Raw genomic sequence first — 20,306 nt, 5'->3', positions numbered from 1 at the left:
CATATTCCGTCAAGTTCTTCATGAACTTCTTGAATTGACGGAATATCAAAGTTTCTGAAGTTGTTGAAAACGTCCCTCATTTTTTGATTGCAGATGCTGAGCCAAGCATATTGGCAGATGTGCTCTCCCATGTTCCAAGAATGGAGACAGTATGCTTGGTATTCTGGCGGTTATGTGGACAGATGCGCTCCGAAATGTGACAGACCAATTCAATATTGCTTCGACCGGAAAGTTTATGGAAAGTGCCAATTATCTGGGTGCAAAACATTGTCAATGGTCAAATGCGCGTATTGTGCCAAGAACATATGTTTCCAGCAGTTTGTCATCGAATGCCACCGATGTGTTTAGAATCCTCAACTGTTTTTTCAATAAAAAAACATAAAAAATTTTGAAAAATCTTCGATGACCCCATGAGCATATTAGTGAATTTCTTCAAAAATTAAATGTCTGTTTTTATTCTGGGAAATGCCTAATGATAACGAGAAACTCCCGAAAAACATGTTTAAATTGCGTAAACTTTATTCCAGAGCCAGTTATGGCAGCTTAAAATAAAACAAAAAAACTTTTGCCAAATTTTTGGGATCGGGGGAATCGAACCTACAACCTTCCTCCTCTGAACTTGCCATTTTACCACTTTACCACACTGCTGATTGAAATCTATTGTTTTAAAAGAAATACACTATTCCGTGAAAAAAATTTCACGAGAAATTGCTTAATCATAGGGAAACTTTTCTAGGTCATAACTCAGCTCACGTGAGCATTTTGCTGATTTTTTTAACAGATTTGGAATCCTCATAAGCTCTTCTATCTGCTCCCAAAATTTCAAAAAAAGTTAAACCTGCTCCCTCAAGTAACTCCCTTGTAAAAGACACCTCATTTTTCCTGTTTTCGTACTGAAAACGTGAAAAACATGTGTCTTTCGGAAATCGGTAAACCACTGAAAAACTAGAAATTTTCAAAAAATTCTGTAAATGCAAAATTTTCAGGCTTCCTTCAACATTTGTTTACTATCTTCAACGTTATTTTTTAGGTTTTACTCCCTTCAATATTCTTAAAGTGATAGGACTGTAATAATTACCGTAAAATCTGTAATAGAAGAACGCTCATATTTCTAACTTCCTGTAAAAGATATTAAAAAGTAACAGATTACATTTTTATCGTAACATAACAAACATTTTGTTCACGACTTTTCATATCTTTGATAGGAACCGAGATAAATTCGTTCAAAGTTAAAATTTTAGGGGCTCTTCTATTACTGGTTTTACAGTTGTTGCAAAATGACCGGTTCTAAAACTTCTGTTTGGAAAAGTACGATCTTTGCATTTGATCTTATTGAATGTTATCTTCTTCGAAGATAACAAGTTTCACGATTTCCGCAGTTGAAACATCTGAAAATTTGGAATTTTTGAAACCAATCACATGCTTTGTTGATACATCACCTTTGATTTCATCACCTGCCATTCAAAAACCTGCGAAAATGGGCGTCTCAATCCAGAATAGTGGATTTTGATCCACAAGTCGATGCCCAGTCTTACTGATGGTTCCAAAAACGCCCGCCAAAGTGATAAGTGGTCCATGGCAACAAATACAACACTAAAACTACATCTTGGCAGACCTGCGAGCCAATTTTCACTTCTAAATCAACGAAAACCAAAAAAGTTGTACCGGTTGCCTTTATTCTATCCAAAACCTTCAAACTCTTATGGAAAAGACCATTTGGAAAAAAAATAAGTTTAGGAGCTTTTTTGTCACCTTTTGTAAACAATTGTCTCTGATTACGACTGTTTGGAAGAGTTTCATCAGTGAAAATCTTTACGGCACCCCACCAGGGCTGGGCGAGCAGTCGGCTTTCGTGGGAAACGAAATGCAAAACAGTGGACGGCGGGACCCGGGAAGTGTCGGCCGCTGCGAAGAATGACTACCCGGCGGCGCGTAGTTGAAAAATAAATCAAATTTCAAATTCCCGCCAGTTTCGTGTCGAGACCCGTCGGCGAAATTGCGTGCGCCTTTAATCTCGAATTTTTCTTGTTTTAGGGGGAATGTTTTACAGTAGACATGATAATTTCGAATGTTAAAATCCTATTTGACATTTGTTGAACCATGTATCTTGCAATACTACGGTCAGTAGCCATTTTTTCGCTCAATTTGACGTTTGATGATCCCACGAGTCTGGCGAATGCTCAAATTGATGACGGCCCATGTTTCGGCTTTAATAAGTCACTTTGATTCTTTTAGATAATTTCAAATGCACCCCGTCTTGTGCCACATCTCAATCCTGGGTTGATGTGGAGAAGGCTTCTTAATTCCGAACAAAAAAACAAAATGATACCAAATGTCATAATTTACTGCTTATATATGGTCCCTAATTTCTGTACCTTTTAAAAATTTTCAAAATCATCTCTTGGCGCCGGGCTAAGGATCTCTCAAAAAACGTCCTTATCGGCCACCCTGTAGGGGTCCTATAACTTGAGGTTTTTGAAAAAAAGTAAAGATGGTGTGAAAAATCTGTGAACGCCATTGGATTCTGAATACAAAACAACCCTGGTACAAGTTTTTTTTTCTCAGACTTCTTAATTCACACTGTTTTCTGACACAGAACAAGAAGAGTTTCCAGTTATTATGAACTTTTTGATTCCAATAAAATTCGAAACACTTTTGTAAAAGCATAAAAATCGGTGATAAAAAATCACGTACTATGCTGATGCGATGCACTTTTTGTTTCTCACGATTACTATAAAGCCAAAGTTCGGTTTTAGAAAAAAATTGACAGCAGGTATAATTTGACCTCGAAAGTTTAACTTTAAAAAATGGCGTTTCTGATAAGGATGCTTTTTTTTGCAACATTTTAATCGTTCATTCAGTCAGAAAAAAAACGATAGAGCGCTAAAAAATGAAATTAAAAATCCCAGTACCTGGAAGTATTTTGTATACCATACTATGCCTTGTATTTTTTGATTTTTCTGCTGAAATCCTGAATCAGACTTTTCCAATTTTGGCTCCTACGATCCATGACATGAGCAATCATACTCTGTGGTTCCATTATGGAATAACTCCTACTGTAACAAGGTGATTTGTTTTTTTTTCTTTGCACTAAAAATTACTAATTTCCAGCATCTCATTTTTAAACTCAATGATAACATCAGCTGAAACTGTAGGGAGTTTGGTATCCCTCATTTTTGTGTTCCCGTTTGCAGAGACTAAGGGAAGGAAATGGGTTATCATTTATCTAGGGTAACAATTGAAAAATAAGCTTTCCCGTAGGTTTATTTCTTTCAGAGCACTGCTTACTGTAGTTTCTGCAATTTGCCAATTATCATCTGCATACTTTCAAGCATCCGAGCTGTTCATTTTGTCACAGTTTTTCGCTGGAGTGCATCATCCGCTTCGGACTTTTTTGACGTTCATTTTTATAACAGAATGTGCTCCTGACAAAAATCGAGGCGAGTTTTCCTGGCTTCTAAAGAAGCGATCTCAATCGTCGCGGTTCTTAAACGTCATGAATCATGATTCTAAAACATCGTAGTTCTATAACGTCAAGGTTTTTGAACATCGCGGTTGTGAAACGTCCTGGTTCTAAAACTTCGCGGTACTAAAACGTCGCGGTTCTCAAAAATTGCTGTTGCAAAACGTCGGGGTTGTAAAAACGCCCTGGTTCTGAAACTTCGCGGTTCTTAAACGTCGTGGTTCTAACACATAGCGGTTTCGAAGTTTCGTGGTTCCAAAACGTCATGGTTCTAGAACGTTGCGGTTCTTAAACGTTCTATTCTAAAATGCCCCGGTTTTAAACTGCCGTAGTTCTAAAACGTCGCGGTTCTTAAACATCGTGGTTGCAAAACGACATGGTTCTCAATTTTCGCGGTTCTAAAACGTCGCGGTTCTAAAATGTCATGGTTTTAAAACGTTGCGGGTCTCAAACTTCGCGGTTCTAAAACACCATGGTTCCATAACGTTACGACTCTAAAACGTAGTGGTTCTAATACTTCGCGGTTCTGAAGTTACAAAACAGTTTGTTGCAAACAGTTCGTTTTACCATTAAAAAACAGGTGAAAAAGTCGGAAATGTTCACAGATGTCATTCTAAAAATTTGCAGGATTTGCATGCACTGCACTCATCATATTCGTTGGTCTTGTCAAAATGATCATGTGGGTTTTTTTTTCTTTTGCAGAATTCAGATTGACAGTATCCGACAAAAAAATTATATCATCGAAACGTGCAAAATGTGCAAACTACGAAAAAAAACTGTCAAGAACACATGAATTTCGCGAAAATCACGAGTGACAGTAATCAGCGCTCATTTAACGTAGTATGATAAACTTATCAATGTTGCAGGATTCCCGTAGCATCCCCGAGTGTTTTCGGAAATACTGATAGTTGGTTTGTGTTCCCACTGACCGCACTTATTAGGTTTGTGAGAAGAAACATACTACAAACAATCTGAAAACTCAATTTTTTGAAGTTGTCTAGTCATGCTGATAGTCACTGCACGTTTTCCAGAGTCTCCAAAATGGCTGGTGTGTCAAAATCGTATAGAGGAAGCTGCCGACTCAATTGAGTACTATCATGGGGATGATTGTAACACAAGTAGGGCAAATTTTAAGACACAATCTCTGAGAAACTCGAAAACACCATGGCAATGGAAAAATTCAAAATGGTCCTGGGAGTCTGATATTGTATGTGGTGGGTATAGGGGCAACTCTAAGACTTTTGACCATAGTACCCATAAGCCACGCCCCCTCCTGGCAGCGATATAATACCGTAACCCCGAAAAATTATTTTCGTTCAAAATAATGATATCGACTCAAACGTTTCAGATTTGAGTTTCTGGTACTATTGACCATTTTTTGTGTTGAGACCATGCTTCTACAGTAATCCTGAAGTAGAGAAAATTTCACTTTTTTGGAAATTCCTCAAAAATTTTCCATTGGTTAAAAAATCTTACCCCGAAAATTTGATACTTTGGACCTACTTACACTATAATACTATAATAACATAAAAAATTAGGGGACCTTAAACGGGTTATTTTCGAAACCAATGCCATTATGGTATTATAGTGTAAGTACGTCCAAAGTATTAAATTTTCGGGGTTAGATTTTTTAACCAATGGAAAATTTTTGAGAAATTTCCAAAAAAGTGAAAAAAAAACTTTAAAAAGTGAAATTTTCTCTACTTCAAGATTACTGTAGAAACATGGTCTCAACACAAAAAATAGTCATAATAGTACTAGGAACTCAAATCTGAAACGTTTGAGTCGATATCATTATTTTGAACGAAAATAATTTTTCGGGTTACGGTATTATATCGCGGCCAGGAGGGGGCGTGGCCTATGGGTACTATGGTCAAAAGCCTTAGAGTTGCCCCTATACCCACCACATACAATATCAGACTCCCAGGACCATTTTGAATTTTTCCATTGCCATCGCCTGTAGTCTCTCAATTCTCTCAGAAAATGTGCTTAAATCTCAATTCTCTTAGAGAGTGTGCCTTAAATGTCTCTTATAAATAGAAAAATTCAGAACAAGTGCTCGTCTCGTTTGAGAAGGAAAAGAATCTGACTACTGAATCGCATATAACGTTGCGGCAGGTTTGGGAAGACGACACATTGAGACAGGTTAGTAATCGGAACCAAAAAATTGAAGTCTGTATATCTCATTTCCTGTTAAAGATATCAAAAAGTGATAAACTGATAAAATGGTCATCTAAATATAATGACATTTTGCCAGTGGACCACTTTTTGATATCTTTCACAGCGACCGAGAAAACGTGACTCAAATTCAGAAGAGACATTCTGCTAGAGTGTATACGGTACTTTTGACCTGTTCTGTATACGAAACATATTCTTTCAGGGGCTCAAGGTCGTTCTAGCTTATTTATTCGTTGTCAATTTAAGCACCAGTAACATTCGAGTGACGTACTATGTCACCTTACATGAAAGTGTTGGTTTTACCGTTCAGGAAGTTGGTTTCAAAATGCAGATAGATAAAGAAATTCACATATTTCAGGCCCTCAATATTAACCTAATTTTATCCATCCTATTTTTCCCTACTCAATTTGCCAGCACAATTATGATTGATTCGCTTGGAAGACGTCCAGTGATGCTTATTGCAAATGTTTTGTTGTTAGTTTCAAAAATTGAAAAGAAGAGTTTTCAAAATATTCAGATTCACCATGAGTTGCCTAATGCTGGCTACACAGTTCCTCGCCTACTTCTTCGGCTCGAGCTTATTGACTAAAGTTTTTTTATGTAACCTTAGATTGTATTGGAGAATCTACGACTGCTACCGGAATCATGTCTCTGAGAATTTTGTTTATCACAGAACTATTCCCTCCGTCTGCGAGAACCGCTGTGTCTCAGGCTGTTCTTTTTATTGGGATGACTATCAATTCATTGCTCATGGCAACGTTTCCCATAGTTTATTCAATATTTCCACCAGGATTTTTCGCGCCGTTCGTTGTCACAAAACTTGTTTTTGGTTGGTATCTGTACAGGTTTGATCGTATAATATTGAAAAAATTAGGAAAAAAAAAGAAAATTTTCAGACACATGCCAGAGACCAAAGGACGTGCAGTTTGTGATATCATAGAGGATATGGATGAGGATGTCATGTCTAGGGTAGTAAATTTCTAAAAATAGATTCAAACTGAATTTTTTATAATTTCAGACCGCTTCCATTTTTGAAGAATACACACCGCTGATAAAATCTAGGGTAAGCTGTTACCGTAATCACTATAATAGAATAACCCAACTAGTCAAATATTTGTGATATTATGATATGTATTTTATCAGTTGTTCACTTTTTGATATCTTTCACAGGAACCATGATAAATGGGCTGAAAGTTGACGGTTTGTCGAAGGGTTAAAAAGTCTTCAAATCTTCAAATTTTCAGACTGCAACCATGATTTCAAAACGGAACAGTATGCTTATCACAACGTCAAGATCTCGGGTTTGTACTTTTTTCTTGATTTTTATTTTCAAATATTTTTTGAATTCAGGTATCTACGGGAGCCGCTGAAGACTGTCAATAATTGTTGTACAAAATGTATAAATTATTTTACTGATAAAAATTTTTACCTTTCTTCAAATTTTTCAGAAATTTAGAAATTCCTAAAATTTCATCTTCCAATTCCCTGATTTCATATCACTTGGCACGTATTCTGAGCTCACGAAATCATAACTCTCCTATTTTTAATCAAAAACTTCTTGCTCCTGCTTCTTTTACACCTGCCCTGAAAATTGATATTTCAATTTTTCAGATTTTTTGCCATTTGGGTACATATTTTTCTAAATGATTCAAAAATGATTTTTTGGTATAACTTCTTATCATTGCTGATACCATTAACTACCAGTGAAGAAACTTTTGAATTTTTCAAGTCTAGATGTGGTGCGTTCTTTCCCCCCCAATCGTTATATTCTAAAAATTTCCAGATTCAAAGTGCACTTTGCAACCATATCATATTGATTCTGAATCGATTTCTTTGTTTCCAATCGATTGCAGTTCAGTCTGCGCTTACATTTTGATAGACCAAAACTCGGATCTCACAGAAAATCAACTGAAAAACTATTTTAGGAATATGAGAACTTTGTATGGCTCCGTGAAAATCAAGGATACAAATTTTCCAAGTCTCAATTTTTTGTCAAGGTTGGAGACTATAGAATGTGGTAAATTTTTTTATGTGTGGGTGTGTGGCAGAGATGTCAGGAATTCCGACTTCCGATTTCCGGCCATTTTTTCCCTTCCGACTTCCGACTTTCTCGTTGGAAATTTTTCTTCCGCCTTCCGAATTCCGACTTCCGGAAAATCAGTTGCACTTCCGGCTTCAGACTTTCAAATTCCGCAAGTGATTTTTTGGGCTTATGGGCGTGTGGACGTTCTAGTTTACGGACTTTAAAAGGGACCCCTAAATTTGAACACATTCAAGTTTTTAATGACTTTTTTCAGAAACCCCAAAAGACCTCATTTTCATTGAATCCCAATCAACGGTCTCCGAAATCGGTTGGACAAATTTTACCTCGACTTCTTGTGACATATACATCAGAGCAGACACGATAAGATGGAATTTACCCAATTTAAAAGTAACAAGTTTAAAAAATTCAAAGCTTAAAAGTTTTTGCAGAACTTCTACTACCTGACTCCGACAAATTTGCTTCCCGTATTTCACTCGTCCAATACAAATAACTCGTTTTTTTGCATCACAATTCAAGAGATTTCAAATCTTGTAAAAAGTGAAAATTTAACAATTTCGAATATCTATGGACCATTTTGCAATTTTACCGACACAACCTTCGACAATGAGAGGATTTGTACAATTCAGAATTTTCGTCTGCAAAATTTTGATTCATCTTGTAAGCGGATAATAGGAAATGTTATTATTGGAACTGGAGACGAAGAATATGTAGAAAAATTAAAAAATGTTACATGGATTTATGGGTCTGTACTAGTTGAAGGGACCCAACTAGCAAATATTGACTTTCTCGATAGCTTGGAATATGTGACATATTTCAATCGTAAGAAATGAGGGGCCAGATTTTTAAGTAGAATTTAAAATTTCAGTTCCAGTACAACTTATTGGAATCATCAATAATCCCAATTTGGCAAATGCAACCTTTCCAAAGTTAAAGGTGATTAGTGCGTTTACGGTATTTCATTTAAAAAGCCATTTGTCAGAAAATCCAATCGGACAACAAGTTTCTGATGATATTCCAAGGAAACCACCCAGTACTTCTCAAAGATCCAAACTTTTGTAAAAGCATCAAAAAGCAGCTAAATTCTACGGAGTGGCATGCGCCATCGGTTGACGGGAAGAGTTGCGGTAAGAAAGGGAAGTTTCGAAAATTTAAAATAGAAAGACAAATTTTCAGAAGAAATCGAGGATGCTCAAAGTTCCAACAATCAAATTGGAGTACTGCTAGTTGTGATGATAACTATGATTTTGCTGGTTTTTTGAACTTCTTTTTCAGTAAATTATAATAAAGAATGATTTTTTGCCAACAAATTTTTTAGTACTAATAAGAACTTTCGGGAAATTGAAACGACTCGGCAAAAAACTAATCGATCGCCCTGAAATAATGACGTTCTCTGTCCCCAAGAATATTCTCTTCCTGATATTCGGCTTTTTAATCCTGGATACTATAAACCAGTCGCAAGATTTGGTATTTTCATCACTAGCAGAAATCATTCAAGAAATGAATAATCATACAATGAAAACTCACTTTGGAATTGAGTCAACTGCCACTAGGTAACAGTTAAATTGATGTTCATAATGTTTGTTTATAACTGTGTTTATATTAGGTTGGCAGGAAAGTAACTGTCCATTTTTTTTTATTAGTAAATAACACAAACACAAGAATAGTCCAGAATTAGCAATATGCACCGTCGTGACAACACAACATGTTGGCAATGTTCAGGTAACTTGTGGGTACCATCCTTCCAAAAGCCAGCTAGTGGCAAGTCAAAGTATCCCTCCAGTCCATTTTTTCAGGCATCAATTGTGTTAAAGTCCTTAAGCTCCAGATGACGTCGTATACTTTTGAATAACTAATGATCTGATAGAGCTGAATCAAATCTTTAACGGGGGTAAAGGAGAACCGTCCAGCCAAAGCGGCTCAGGTACGGCGTGACTTTCCGTGAACATGAGGTTTTTTTTTATTTTTACCTGCAGTCAAGTCAGACCTGAGCAGCTTCAGTGGGACCGTTCTCCCTCACCTACTTATAGTTCCGACTGAGCTCTATCAGATTATTGGATATTCGGAGAGATACAACCTCATCTAGAGAATACGAACATTTGCACCATTTATGTGAAAAACAGGAAAAAATGAATACTTTGATTCGCGGCTAGTTGGCTTTTGAAGGTATTGTATCCACAAGTTATCTGAACATTGCCAACGTGTCGTGTACCACGACGGCGCATACTGCTAATCATGAATTAATCCTGCTTTTGTATTATTCATAAATAAAACAAGGGACAGTTACTTTCCTGCCAACCTAATAACTTCATTTTTATCACTTATTTTGTAGGCTAGCATTCATGAATTCGGCAATGCAAGTGCGGAAGAAATCAGTGGGATTTTTGCGATACTTTTTCTGTTTCCACTGGCGGATACAAAGGGTCGGAAGTTTGTAGCTGTTTATGTTAGTTTGGTTTGATAACACTGATGGAAGGGCCCCACAGGCTATAACCATTCTTGTTGGCGTATGCCAGTTTTTAGAATCAGTTTTCCGAGCATCGGAAGTTTTCCTCCTGGGGCAGATGATTAGAATCTCAAAACCGGTGAGAAATAGAAGATGGAGTTTTACTAACTTTCAAAAACTTCTCATTCAGCCGTTAAATTTCATTAAACTAGCATCTATTCTGCTTACTCCCCTCTGCAAAATCGTGAAAATTCAAATTGGGAAGCTAGGAAAATAGAAAATTGAGAATATGAACTCTTAACTTCCTAAAACTCGGAAAAATTCCTAAATCTCGAAAAATCTCAACTTCGTAAAACTCGGCTATTTTCGAATATCCGGATTACCGATTTTTTAGATTTACAAAATTTTTCGAAGATTTCTGAACTCTCTGAATTTCCTTGATATTGGAATTTATTTATTGATTCTGAATTAACAACAATTTGAATTCCTTAATTTTCTGAATTTAAAATTGAGAAATTTTTCAGTGCCGGGCCCGGAATTTTACAAGTATGCATTTACTAGTTTTTCAAAATTGTGTATTTTAGAGCTTGGAAATTTTCGAACTTTAGATTTCCTAATATCTGAATTCTATAGAATACTGTAAAATCTGTATTAGAAACGCCCTCCTAAGAGAAGAGCAATTTCAGAGGAGCTAGGAACAATAGAAGACCCCCCCCCCCCCCCCCCCCGCATTAAGATGTGTTATTTAAAACACAATTTTTAAAATTGAATTTTAGAGAAATTGGTTAAAACATAACTTTTTTGGAGAGCCCTTCTATTATAGGAGCCCTTCCATTAGAGAAAGTTTATATTTTTCCGGTCTTTTTTTTCCGAACTGGGAAAAACTGCATTTTTAGCAGCAATTTTTTCTGGGAAAAATTGCAAAATTGGTGGGTTGCCTTGAAAAATAAAAATATCAAGGTATCAGTTTAGAACTTCTGACGTCCATGAAACGAGAAGACAACTTAACAGATGTTAGAAGTTTGAGCTTGATGGAAATTTGGAGACATGATTCTATGCGGCAGGTAAGATTGAAAATTCTTTTGATGGTCTAAATTTTAGGTTTCAGGCCTTGAAAATGTTGATTGTTGTACTTATTTTCAATATTTTCGACACAACTTCTGTTATGGTCATCTACACAATCCTTCTTCATAAAGAGGCTGGATTTACGGTTCAAACGGTGGGATATATTATTTTTTCTTAACACTTTTCTATGTGTGTGTGTCGGTGTGTGGGGGTGTGTGTGGGTGTGTGTGTCTCCAGGGAGATCTAACTAGTTGTGACTACGGTAATGATACATTATTACAGGCTATGAATATCACTCTCATTATCACAGTCATAACTCTTCCAACCAAATTTTTCGGTACTTTTATGTTGGATGGTCTGGGAAGGGGACCGACGCTTTTCATTGCTGGTGTTATGCAGTATACAAAATCGATTTTGCTCTTATCGACTCAAACTACAATTTATTTTGTTGGCTCAAGTCTACTGACTCAAGGTTTGTGTAGGCTAAAAGTTGCGGAGACTAATAATATTTTCTGGAATTTTCGGATTTAATTGCAGAAGTGTTGAACGCACTAGTTTTTGCTACGGGTATCAACTCTATAGCTATACTTTTTGTTTCGGAACTATTTCCACCAAGTGCAAGAACAGCCATATCCCAGGTGAGCCGTTAGTTCAGGTCAATTGAAAATATCAAAACTTTCGTTAGGCTCTAATGGTCAGTTACATGTTTCTAAATGCTCCAATAATCACCTTGTTTCCAATTTTCGACTCGATTTTCCCACCAATTTTTTTTCCATTTTAATTGTTCAACTAGTTTTTGGAGTTTATCTGTATCGGTAAGAATATTTTGTTTGGGTGCCTCAAGTTTTAAAGAAGATTTTAGGTACATGCCTGAAACTCAAGGGAAACCAGTCTACGAAATTATTGAGTCTATGGATAGAGATATGAAATCCAGGAAAGCGACAATGGTTGATGAGAAAACACCTATTATCAGAGATCGGGTAATCTTTTTTTAACTATCAAAAATGAACAATAAATTATTTTCAGGCTTTGACATTTCAGGGTTCGACCTGCTAACTTTATTATTTTTTGCATTTCACAATAAAAATTTTGAACACAAAGTTCAATTCATGACACTACATATAAAATATTTTGCACGAATGTTCATTTTGCAGATGGTCAAAAAAACTCCTGATAAGAACTTTTGCCATATGGAAGTTAGGCATTTTCCAGAACGATTAAACTGTTTTGTTCAAAATGAAATTCTCTGTCCCCAAAAATATTCTATTCCTGATATTCGGTTTTTTAATCCTGGATACTATAAACCAATCGCAAGTTTTAGTATTTTCATCGTTAGCTGAAATTATTCAAGAAATGAATAATCATACATTAACAACACACTTTGGAATTGAGCCAACTGCCACTAGGTTTTGACATCTAAATTTTTGCAATTTTTTTTAAATCGATAATTTTGTAGACTAGCATTCATGAATTCGGCAATGACAAGTGTGGAAGAGGTCGGAGGGATTTTCGCAATACTTTGCCTGTTTCCGCTGGCGGATACAAAGGGTCGAAAGTTTGTAGCTGTTTATGTTAGGTTGGTTTGATAACAATGCTTTTAAAATTGACGTTGTGCTCTCAAAGAATTGAACTTGTAGCCAGAACTGTGCCACGGCCGGCCCAGGCTAGCAGCGCGGCTTTTTGGAAAAATTCTGAAAATGGATTTCTTCCTGAATATACTTGTTTTCCGAAAAAAAAAACTACCAGATTGACGGTTTTGAGGTACACAGTCTGGAATCCAGTAAAAAGGATCAGGATAAAATATTTTTCAAGAATTCCGGAATACGAAATACGGATTCAGCGTTCCGTCGTCGCTAATTACTAGGATTGTGATAATTTTCATCAACATAGTCATTTTTCAGATAATAACATAAAATTTGAACACTCCGGAAAAAAAAACATTTTCCAACAAATTTTTAGTATTCAAGATTTATGCTCAATTTTTTGTACGAAAGACCGAAACACAATTTACTTACCCTTACGAAATTTCTCGACTATAATGTATTTCCGCACACATTGAGAAATTTGCCCAGGGATAAGTAGATTATACGTTCCCAATCCTTCAAAAAAACTAGGTTTCATTTCACGGGATTTTATCAGGCTAGCCGCGGCCGGCATCGGCCGACCGCAGCTTTCTTGGCTTTTGAGTAAACGGCCGGCCGCGGCTGGCCGTGGCCGCGGAAGGCCGCCATTTTGCACAGCCTTGCTTGTAGCTAACTGGCTGAGCTACGCGGTCCAGAGGCTGTAGCTAAATCGGCAGCAGCGCGACACTTTGAAAATTCGGTCTGGAAGTTCTATTCCTCAAGGGGCTCATATTTTCAGAATTGCTATAACCCTTCTTGTTGGATCGTGCCAATTTTTAGCAGCAGTTTTCCAAGCTTCAGAAGTTTTTCTTTTGGGACAGATGATTTTAGGATCACATTATTCTATACGCCACTTCACGAGCATTATGTATATTTTGGAGTGTACACCGGACAATTGTAGAGGTATCAAATCACTTTTGAAGCTATAGAAACCCCGATTTCCAGGATTCGCTGGAACGTTTCTCGTGTTCGATTATGTTTTAGCAAAACTGTTCATGTTCACTGCAGCGTCTCCAAGTTTACTCGGAACAACATCTTCCTGGTTCATTTTCCCGCTCGTCACAATGATAAGGTGATAATGTGATAGGTACAAAACCTACATCTTTTTTCTGTTATCAGTTCTGTTGCTGTTCTATTCTTTTTACTTCGTTTCCCAGAATCGCCGAAATGGCTTGTTCAGCAGAATAGGATTCAAGAAGCGAAGAACTCCATAAAAATTTATCATGGGAGGAACTGCGAAATTGGTTGGTTGCCTTGGGTCGTAAAAATATCAAAGTACCAGTTTAGAGCAAGTTGTGACGTCCATGATAAAAGAGAAGAATTTGACTGATGAGGAAAAACTAACTCTACGCCAAATTTGGGAAAATGAGACTTTGCGGCAGGTAGAGTTAGCTTTTTTGTGGAGATGTATACATGTCAGGATACAGGCATTTAAAATTTTGATGGCTTTGCTGATTTTCAATGTTTTTGACACAACTATGGTTCTATCAGTTTATACAATTCTCCTCCATAAGGAAGCTGGATTCACTGTGCAGATGGTGGGTGTGTGCGGGTTTGATTGTGATTACGGTAATTGTACAAAACCTTTCCAGACTATGAATATCACTCTAATCCTGACTTTCATAACGGTCCCGACCAAATTCTTTGGTACTTTTATGTTGGATGGTTTGGGAAGACGACCGACACTTTTAATTGCTGGTGTTATGGAATATATGAAATCGAGTTTACTCTTGACGACTCAAACTATAATATATTTTGTTGGCTCAAGTCTACTAACTCAAATTTTGTGTAAGCTCAAAATTTCGGTTACAGCAAAAAAATTTTTTTTTTCAGATGTGATTTCCGAATTTCTAAATGCAATCGTTCCTGCAACCGGCGTTCACACTATTCGCATACTCTTTGTGACCGAGCTGTTCCCACCGAGCGCACGGACTGCAGTTGCACAGGTAACAATCAATTTTACATGAAAAACATTTAAAATCCTAAATTTTAGGCGTTAATGTTTGGTGGTATGATTCTGAGCACTCCAATCACCACATTGTTCCCAATAATAGACTCTATATTTCCGCCAATTTATTATTTTCCATTTGTAATTGTTCAACTGATTTTTGGAGTTTATTTGTATCGGTAAGATAATTGTAATTTGTCTCTGGAAATTGCTGAAATATTTAGGCACTTGCCTGAAACTAGAGGAAAGTCAGTTTACGAAATCATTGAGTCTATGGATAACGAAGTTGGATCTCGGGTGCGCTTTATCAATTTTTGGACCCCTTTAATATTTTTCAAATTTTCAGGCGCCGACTATTTCCACTGAAAAGACACCTCTCCTTAGAGATCGGGTAAGTTTTTCAAAGAATTGAATTTTAGGGTTCATTTGTCATATTTCAGGCTACAACTCACGCAATACGACGAGCAAGCATTTTGAACACCCCAAGGACTCGGGTTGGTTTTGAAAATTGTTTGAGAATGTAAAAATTTATCTTGTCCACTTTCAGGCTTTGACAATTCATCAAAGTCTGCTCTCGATGAAGTTGTAACTTTTTGAAAAAGTTTTTTGATGTTTGTAAAATTTGAATATGAACCTTTTTATGTCTTGCCCCTCCTTTAACTGCTTGTGACGCTCATATCCTTCGTGGAAAATAAATGTTGCGACAAATAAATTTCATTAGAAATACACCGTAAATTTGGAATCTCCAGACGCTCAGACTCCGACACAGAGTCCCGAGACTTCCTCACACTTTGTTGGTGGTGGACAGGCCGAGCAGGTGGCTCCTTGCTTGTAGATTTCCTCGTTCCAAACGTAACTGGAATGTGTTACTACTTTTAGAAATCAAAACAGATAAGACTCACCGGACGTTGTATTTGCAAATCATAACAAATCGAGACCAGCCTTTCTTCCATTGACCCCTTTCGCACCATTGGTATCCACAGCCCATGGATCCAGTTTTTGCCCACGTCATCTGAATGGCCTGTGCCGTTCCAGTGGAGAAGGTGGCTTTGTCAAGAATGTTGGAATTCCATCCTTTCTCTTGAAACGTTGCCACCCAAGCCTTGGTAGCATTCACTGCATCATCTATCGCAGCAATTGTATTAAGCGATTCGTCGACCATGATCGAGTATAAATTCTCTCCAACTCCATCCGTGTTAGAAACATTTTTTGGACACGTGTTTACGTAACGTACAGCATCGTCCTCAAGATTTTGGTCCCATTTCTGAATATGTACTACATGATTACATTGCAATTGTTCAAGTTCTTACCATCTTTAGGATATTAGCACCAGGTGGTAGCTTCGTCCCCTTGGCAACATACGTTCCTTTGGCGATTGAAGATCTCAGACTGTTATGAACCTCCAAAACTTCTCGAAAAGGAGGGAAAAGTGTGTAAGCAGCGCAGCAGCCAATTAGAGCCAATGAGAGAAAAATAGTCTTCATTGTGAAAGATTGATGATTTTCCGTTGGTAACTGGTTTCTTTTTATACAAGCTCATTATAATAAGATCTTGACATGACAAAACAACTAGGTCAACCTTCGGTTTCACTTTGACAAAAACAGAGACAAACTTTTGGTTCTGGCTGAAAAACAATGAATAGATAAGATTCACAAGATCAGCAAAACAATTTATCGAAGGGAAAACAAAAAGTACGAATTCCGAAACGTTGAACATGATTAAACCCGTCGTTTCGACTCCTAAAAACAATGACTAGACAGGATTGACCAGAGTAAACAATAAAAATTATTAACTTTTGACATTCGAAACATGGTTTTATGGCGGAAATGATAACAAAGTGGCTACGTCATATACGTACATATTACCAAAAAAAACACTTCCCAATACTATCTTCCATGTTCTTGTACAAGGTGAACGACGAATTTCTTTGAGTTCGTTCAAAAACAGCACAGCAAGCGATTGGTGACGTGATTGATCTTGATGTGCGGTAGAAACTTTTCGATCTAGCTCAAAAATCGTATCAGCTGAAAAAAAGCAAGTTGAGTTCTTTTTTAGGAAACCTTCTGGCGTCACTTTAACACCATACATCTCTTCACATCAGGATCTACACACGACAGGTGGAAATTTGTGCACTTACAAGGTTTCCACAATTCACCATTTGCATTTTTACAAGCCTTAATTTTAACTTTTCGATGGTCCTTGACACACCCGAAGCCTTAACCAACAGTCTTCATATTATCACTGTTTTTGCGACACCATTCACATTTTTGGAATTTATTGCATCGTTTGGAAGACGCCGAAAAATACCGCCAAATGGTACCTATTCAATTAGCACGCCTCGTGTATTCTGCTAGATTGTGGATTCACTGTGTTAAAGGTGGGGGGACATGAAAAAAATAATGTTCTCGAAATTCCGTTTAAATATGCTCCTCGAGGAGTTGAACTTGTCGAGACAAGTATTGACGGTGCGGCGCCGCTACCGACTGAGCCACACGGGCAAAAAGGCAGCTGGCGCCAAAATGCATACATAAAGGTGAGGACGACCGCTGTACGCAGAGTGACATTAAGCGTTGTACACCGTAACGGTAGAATGCATACCCTAGCTACAAAAATCCTACGAAAAATCTCCTGTCCCTCCACCTTTAAGCGTTCCGTTTTTGATTTTTCCGGCTATGAGAGGATATCCGTTGGGAATTCTGACAAATTGGTTTGGAGTGTCTACACTTTTTCAGATTTAATCTGATTATTGGTTTTGTTTTTGGTAAGGTTGAATGTACAAAAATTCTCGAGGTGTTTTTTCGTTTCAGTTGTCTGCACATATATATTGCTAATTTTTGAAAATCGATACTATATTTTATACGCAAAGGACACAAAGTGGAAATATTTCCGAATTGTCTACATTTTTCTAAATTACTTTTTCACATTTGCCTTCAATAATTTGGTGTTCATTGTCGCTGCTCTTCATGGAATCAGCTCTACGTTAATTATGCTTTGGGCTCATAAAGCGTATTTTGAATGTTGCTATAATCTAGCGAAAAAAACTCAAGAGAAATTGAAGATGGCTGGTCCTCGAGTGAGAAATAATCAACCAATTATTTCCACTACTGTGTTGGTTTAGAAGTGTTGTGAAACAAATCCTTGATCGAAAAATACGTTTTTTCGAAAGTCGACATTTTTTGATTTCACACAATCGGACCATCCGGACATTCCTCATTCTAGTAAATTTCATTGCAGAGATAGAAAACAGGTTCAATAAAATTGTAGCCACAAACCCGTTCTATAAGTTGCAATTCAGCTTGACACTTTATCTTTCGTCTGTACAAACTTATGACTTTTTGAAAAGACTTGATTCACTTTTTCCGAAAAATCAGAAAAAGTTTTTTTTTCCATTTTGCTCAACCTTTTTGTTGGCACTTTATATGATAAGTTTTGTTCTAGTCTAGGCAAGGGGCATTTTTTGCCACCAATATCTAAGGAAAAGCGAACAGACACTTCGGGTACTTCCCGTGTGAGTAAAAAAATAGGGCTAGACTGGGTAAACAATAAGAATTATGAACTTTTGAATATCAAAACATGGTTCTATGGCGGAAATGATTAGAAAGTGGTTACGTCAGATCGTGCCATTATTTCAAAAGACCGATGAACACGGAATTTCTGACATTTCAGACAAGGTCCCGTTTATTTGAGCATGGTCAGGAGAAGAATAGTCTTTATATGCATGATTATTATAAAGCTCATTATTGACTTATCAGCATGTTATAGTTTCATCACGACAGCCATGATATGACGTGATTAAATTTGATGTTCTGGAGAAACTTTTTGATCGCTCAAAATTGTCACAGCTGGAAAAAAATTTAAGACATTTCGTTGCATCACTTCCATACATCTCTTGAGTCGTACATCTCTTTACATCAGGGCCGATACACGACAGGTGAAAACCTTGAGCACCCGCATGGCTTCCATGTTTACAAGCCATAATTTCAATTTTAATAAGTTGGATTTCGAAAATTATGGTTCTAGACACACCCGAAGCCCTGGGTTTGCAAAAGTAATGCGCGTCAAGTTTGGTGTTTTGTATCTCACCCAAAACAAACGTTTTGTGTTCAATTTTTTTTGTTTTAAAAAGCGCGTTCTTGGGCTTCATTTTGTTATATTATATTGCTGTTTCAATTTGATTTCTATGAAAAAAAACATTCTAGAAGATGTCCGACCAAAAATTTCGCCTTCGAGCATTTTTGTGGCACCAATTTAAGGAAGGAAAATCGGCTGCCGAAGCTCACCGCTCACTTTCTCCTGTATTCGGTGAAGAAGCTATATCCGAAAGTCAGTGTCGCCGCTGGTTTCAGCGCTTCAGGAGCGGAGATGAAAGATTGAAAGATGAATCGCGCCCTGGTCGTCTAGAGCAGGTGGACAACGATGCCTTGAAAGCAGCATTTGAAGTGGATCCTTGCCAAACTACTCTCAGTCTCTCGGAGCAGTTCGACTGCGATTTTTCCACAATTTCCAGACATTTGCATGCAATCGGAAAGACAAACAGATGTGGAAAATGGGTCCCTCATGAGCTTTCCGATTCGAACAAGTAAAGACGTGTTGCCAATATTCTGATGCGCCGCTCCAAAAATCGTGGTTTCTTCGATTCGATTTTGACATCGGATGAGAAATGGATTCATTGGGACAATAATGGGAGAAAAAAACAGTGGCTGAGTCCTGGCGAGACCCCGAAACCGACTCCAAAACCGGACATCCACGGTAAGAAGGTGATGATATGTGTCTGGTGGAACACACGATGTCTCGTGCATTTTACTTCGGAGACCTGGTCAAACGGTGAATGCGGACCTTTACAAAGATCAGCTGAACCGTGTGTACCAAGCTCTCAAACGCCAAGGCGTGGACACTTCGACAACACTCTTTCTCCATGACAACGCTCGACCACACACTGCAAAAATCATTCAGCAGAAAACTCAGAAGCTGGGCTGGAAAGTGCTGCCTCATCCGCCATATAGTCCCGATTTGGCACCATCGGACTATCACCTATTCCGATCCATAAAACATCATCTGGCCGAGAAAAGATTCGAAAGCGGTGAAGAAGTGCAAATTTGGGTGACGGACTATTTCGAGTCACAGCCAGAGGAGTTCTTCAAGAAAGGCATCGCTGAATTGCGCACACGTTGGCAGCAAGTAGTGAACAATAATGGAGAATATCTTATTGATTGATGATCTCTTGTTTTGGTTTTACAATAAAAGGAAGTTGCATCAAAAACGCACATTACTTTTGCAAACCCCTGATATCACCTAATTGTTACTCTCCTTTTCTCGTGGTTTGTGTGCAATTTAGTTTCCGGTTGGCAATCTCGTAATTTCCCAGTTTGAAAATAAAACTACATGAGAACAAGTCCTCGTATACACTTTAAAAGTCCACTAACTCCCAAGGATTAGAGTTTGCAACAAAGCCATAACTACAAACTACTAAGAACGTCCTTTTCCTAGGGACTCCTTGTTTGTTGGCTCGAATACTTTTTTCTCTGTATTGGAATAATAGCTAA

The 20,306-nt window shown here is 37.5% G+C and overlaps 4 protein-coding genes across 4 annotated transcripts; 3 read left to right on the top strand and 1 right to left on the bottom strand.

Annotated features, from left to right (window-relative positions):
• Nucleotides 1-2,890: 2,890 nt before the first annotated feature.
• On the top strand, nucleotides 2,891-7,024 carry CBG01149 (the record flags this gene model as incomplete). Its single annotated transcript, XM_002635878.1, has 15 exons — nucleotides 2,891-3,066; nucleotides 3,112-3,231; nucleotides 3,277-3,440; nucleotides 4,091-4,142; nucleotides 4,330-4,404; nucleotides 4,457-4,581; nucleotides 5,514-5,608; nucleotides 5,844-5,954; nucleotides 6,000-6,115; nucleotides 6,159-6,231; nucleotides 6,353-6,486; nucleotides 6,538-6,613; nucleotides 6,660-6,704; nucleotides 6,886-6,942; nucleotides 6,992-7,024. The coding sequence occupies 15 exons, from the start codon at nucleotides 2,891-2,893 to the stop codon at nucleotides 7,022-7,024; spliced, it is 1,452 nt and encodes a 483-aa protein (XP_002635924.1).
• Nucleotides 7,025-7,295: 271 nt separating this feature from the next.
• CBG01150 lies at nucleotides 7,296-12,249 on the top strand (the record flags this gene model as incomplete). Its single annotated transcript, XM_002635879.1, has 15 exons — nucleotides 7,296-7,380; nucleotides 7,425-7,658; nucleotides 7,939-8,072; nucleotides 8,114-8,504; nucleotides 8,551-8,618; nucleotides 8,665-8,809; nucleotides 8,859-8,935; nucleotides 10,015-10,112; nucleotides 11,096-11,192; nucleotides 11,237-11,347; nucleotides 11,476-11,665; nucleotides 11,709-11,831; nucleotides 11,879-12,008; nucleotides 12,056-12,173; nucleotides 12,220-12,249. The coding sequence occupies 15 exons, from the start codon at nucleotides 7,296-7,298 to the stop codon at nucleotides 12,247-12,249; spliced, it is 2,031 nt and encodes a 676-aa protein (XP_002635925.1).
• Nucleotides 12,250-12,429: 180 nt separating this feature from the next.
• Nucleotides 12,430-15,352, top strand: CBG01151 (the record flags this gene model as incomplete). Its single annotated transcript, XM_045236989.1, has 13 exons — nucleotides 12,430-12,599; nucleotides 12,650-12,769; nucleotides 13,555-13,718; nucleotides 13,761-13,887; nucleotides 13,935-14,059; nucleotides 14,103-14,353; nucleotides 14,408-14,603; nucleotides 14,649-14,761; nucleotides 14,809-14,942; nucleotides 14,988-15,060; nucleotides 15,110-15,154; nucleotides 15,204-15,257; nucleotides 15,311-15,352. 13 exons carry the CDS (start codon nucleotides 12,430-12,432, stop codon nucleotides 15,350-15,352), a joined length of 1,614 nt encoding a protein of 537 aa, XP_045091756.1.
• A 164-nt stretch (nucleotides 15,353-15,516) lies between these two features.
• CBG01152 lies at nucleotides 15,517-16,247 on the bottom strand (the record flags this gene model as incomplete). The annotated part of the gene is made up of 3 exons (XM_002635881.1): nucleotides 15,517-15,619; nucleotides 15,666-16,027; nucleotides 16,074-16,247. The coding sequence occupies 3 exons, from the start codon at nucleotides 16,245-16,247 to the stop codon at nucleotides 15,517-15,519; spliced, it is 639 nt and encodes a 212-aa protein (XP_002635927.1).
• Between the last annotated feature and the right edge of the window lie 4,059 nt (nucleotides 16,248-20,306).

The sequence above is a fragment of the Caenorhabditis briggsae genome (genome assembly GCF_000004555.2).
Source record: "Caenorhabditis briggsae complete genome, chrV, whole genome shotgun sequence".
In the NCBI taxonomy this organism is placed as follows: Eukaryota; Metazoa; Nematoda; class Chromadorea; order Rhabditida; family Rhabditidae; genus Caenorhabditis; species Caenorhabditis briggsae.
Note: the sequence above shows the minus strand (reverse complement) of the source record. Positions and strands in the feature narration are given on the sequence as shown.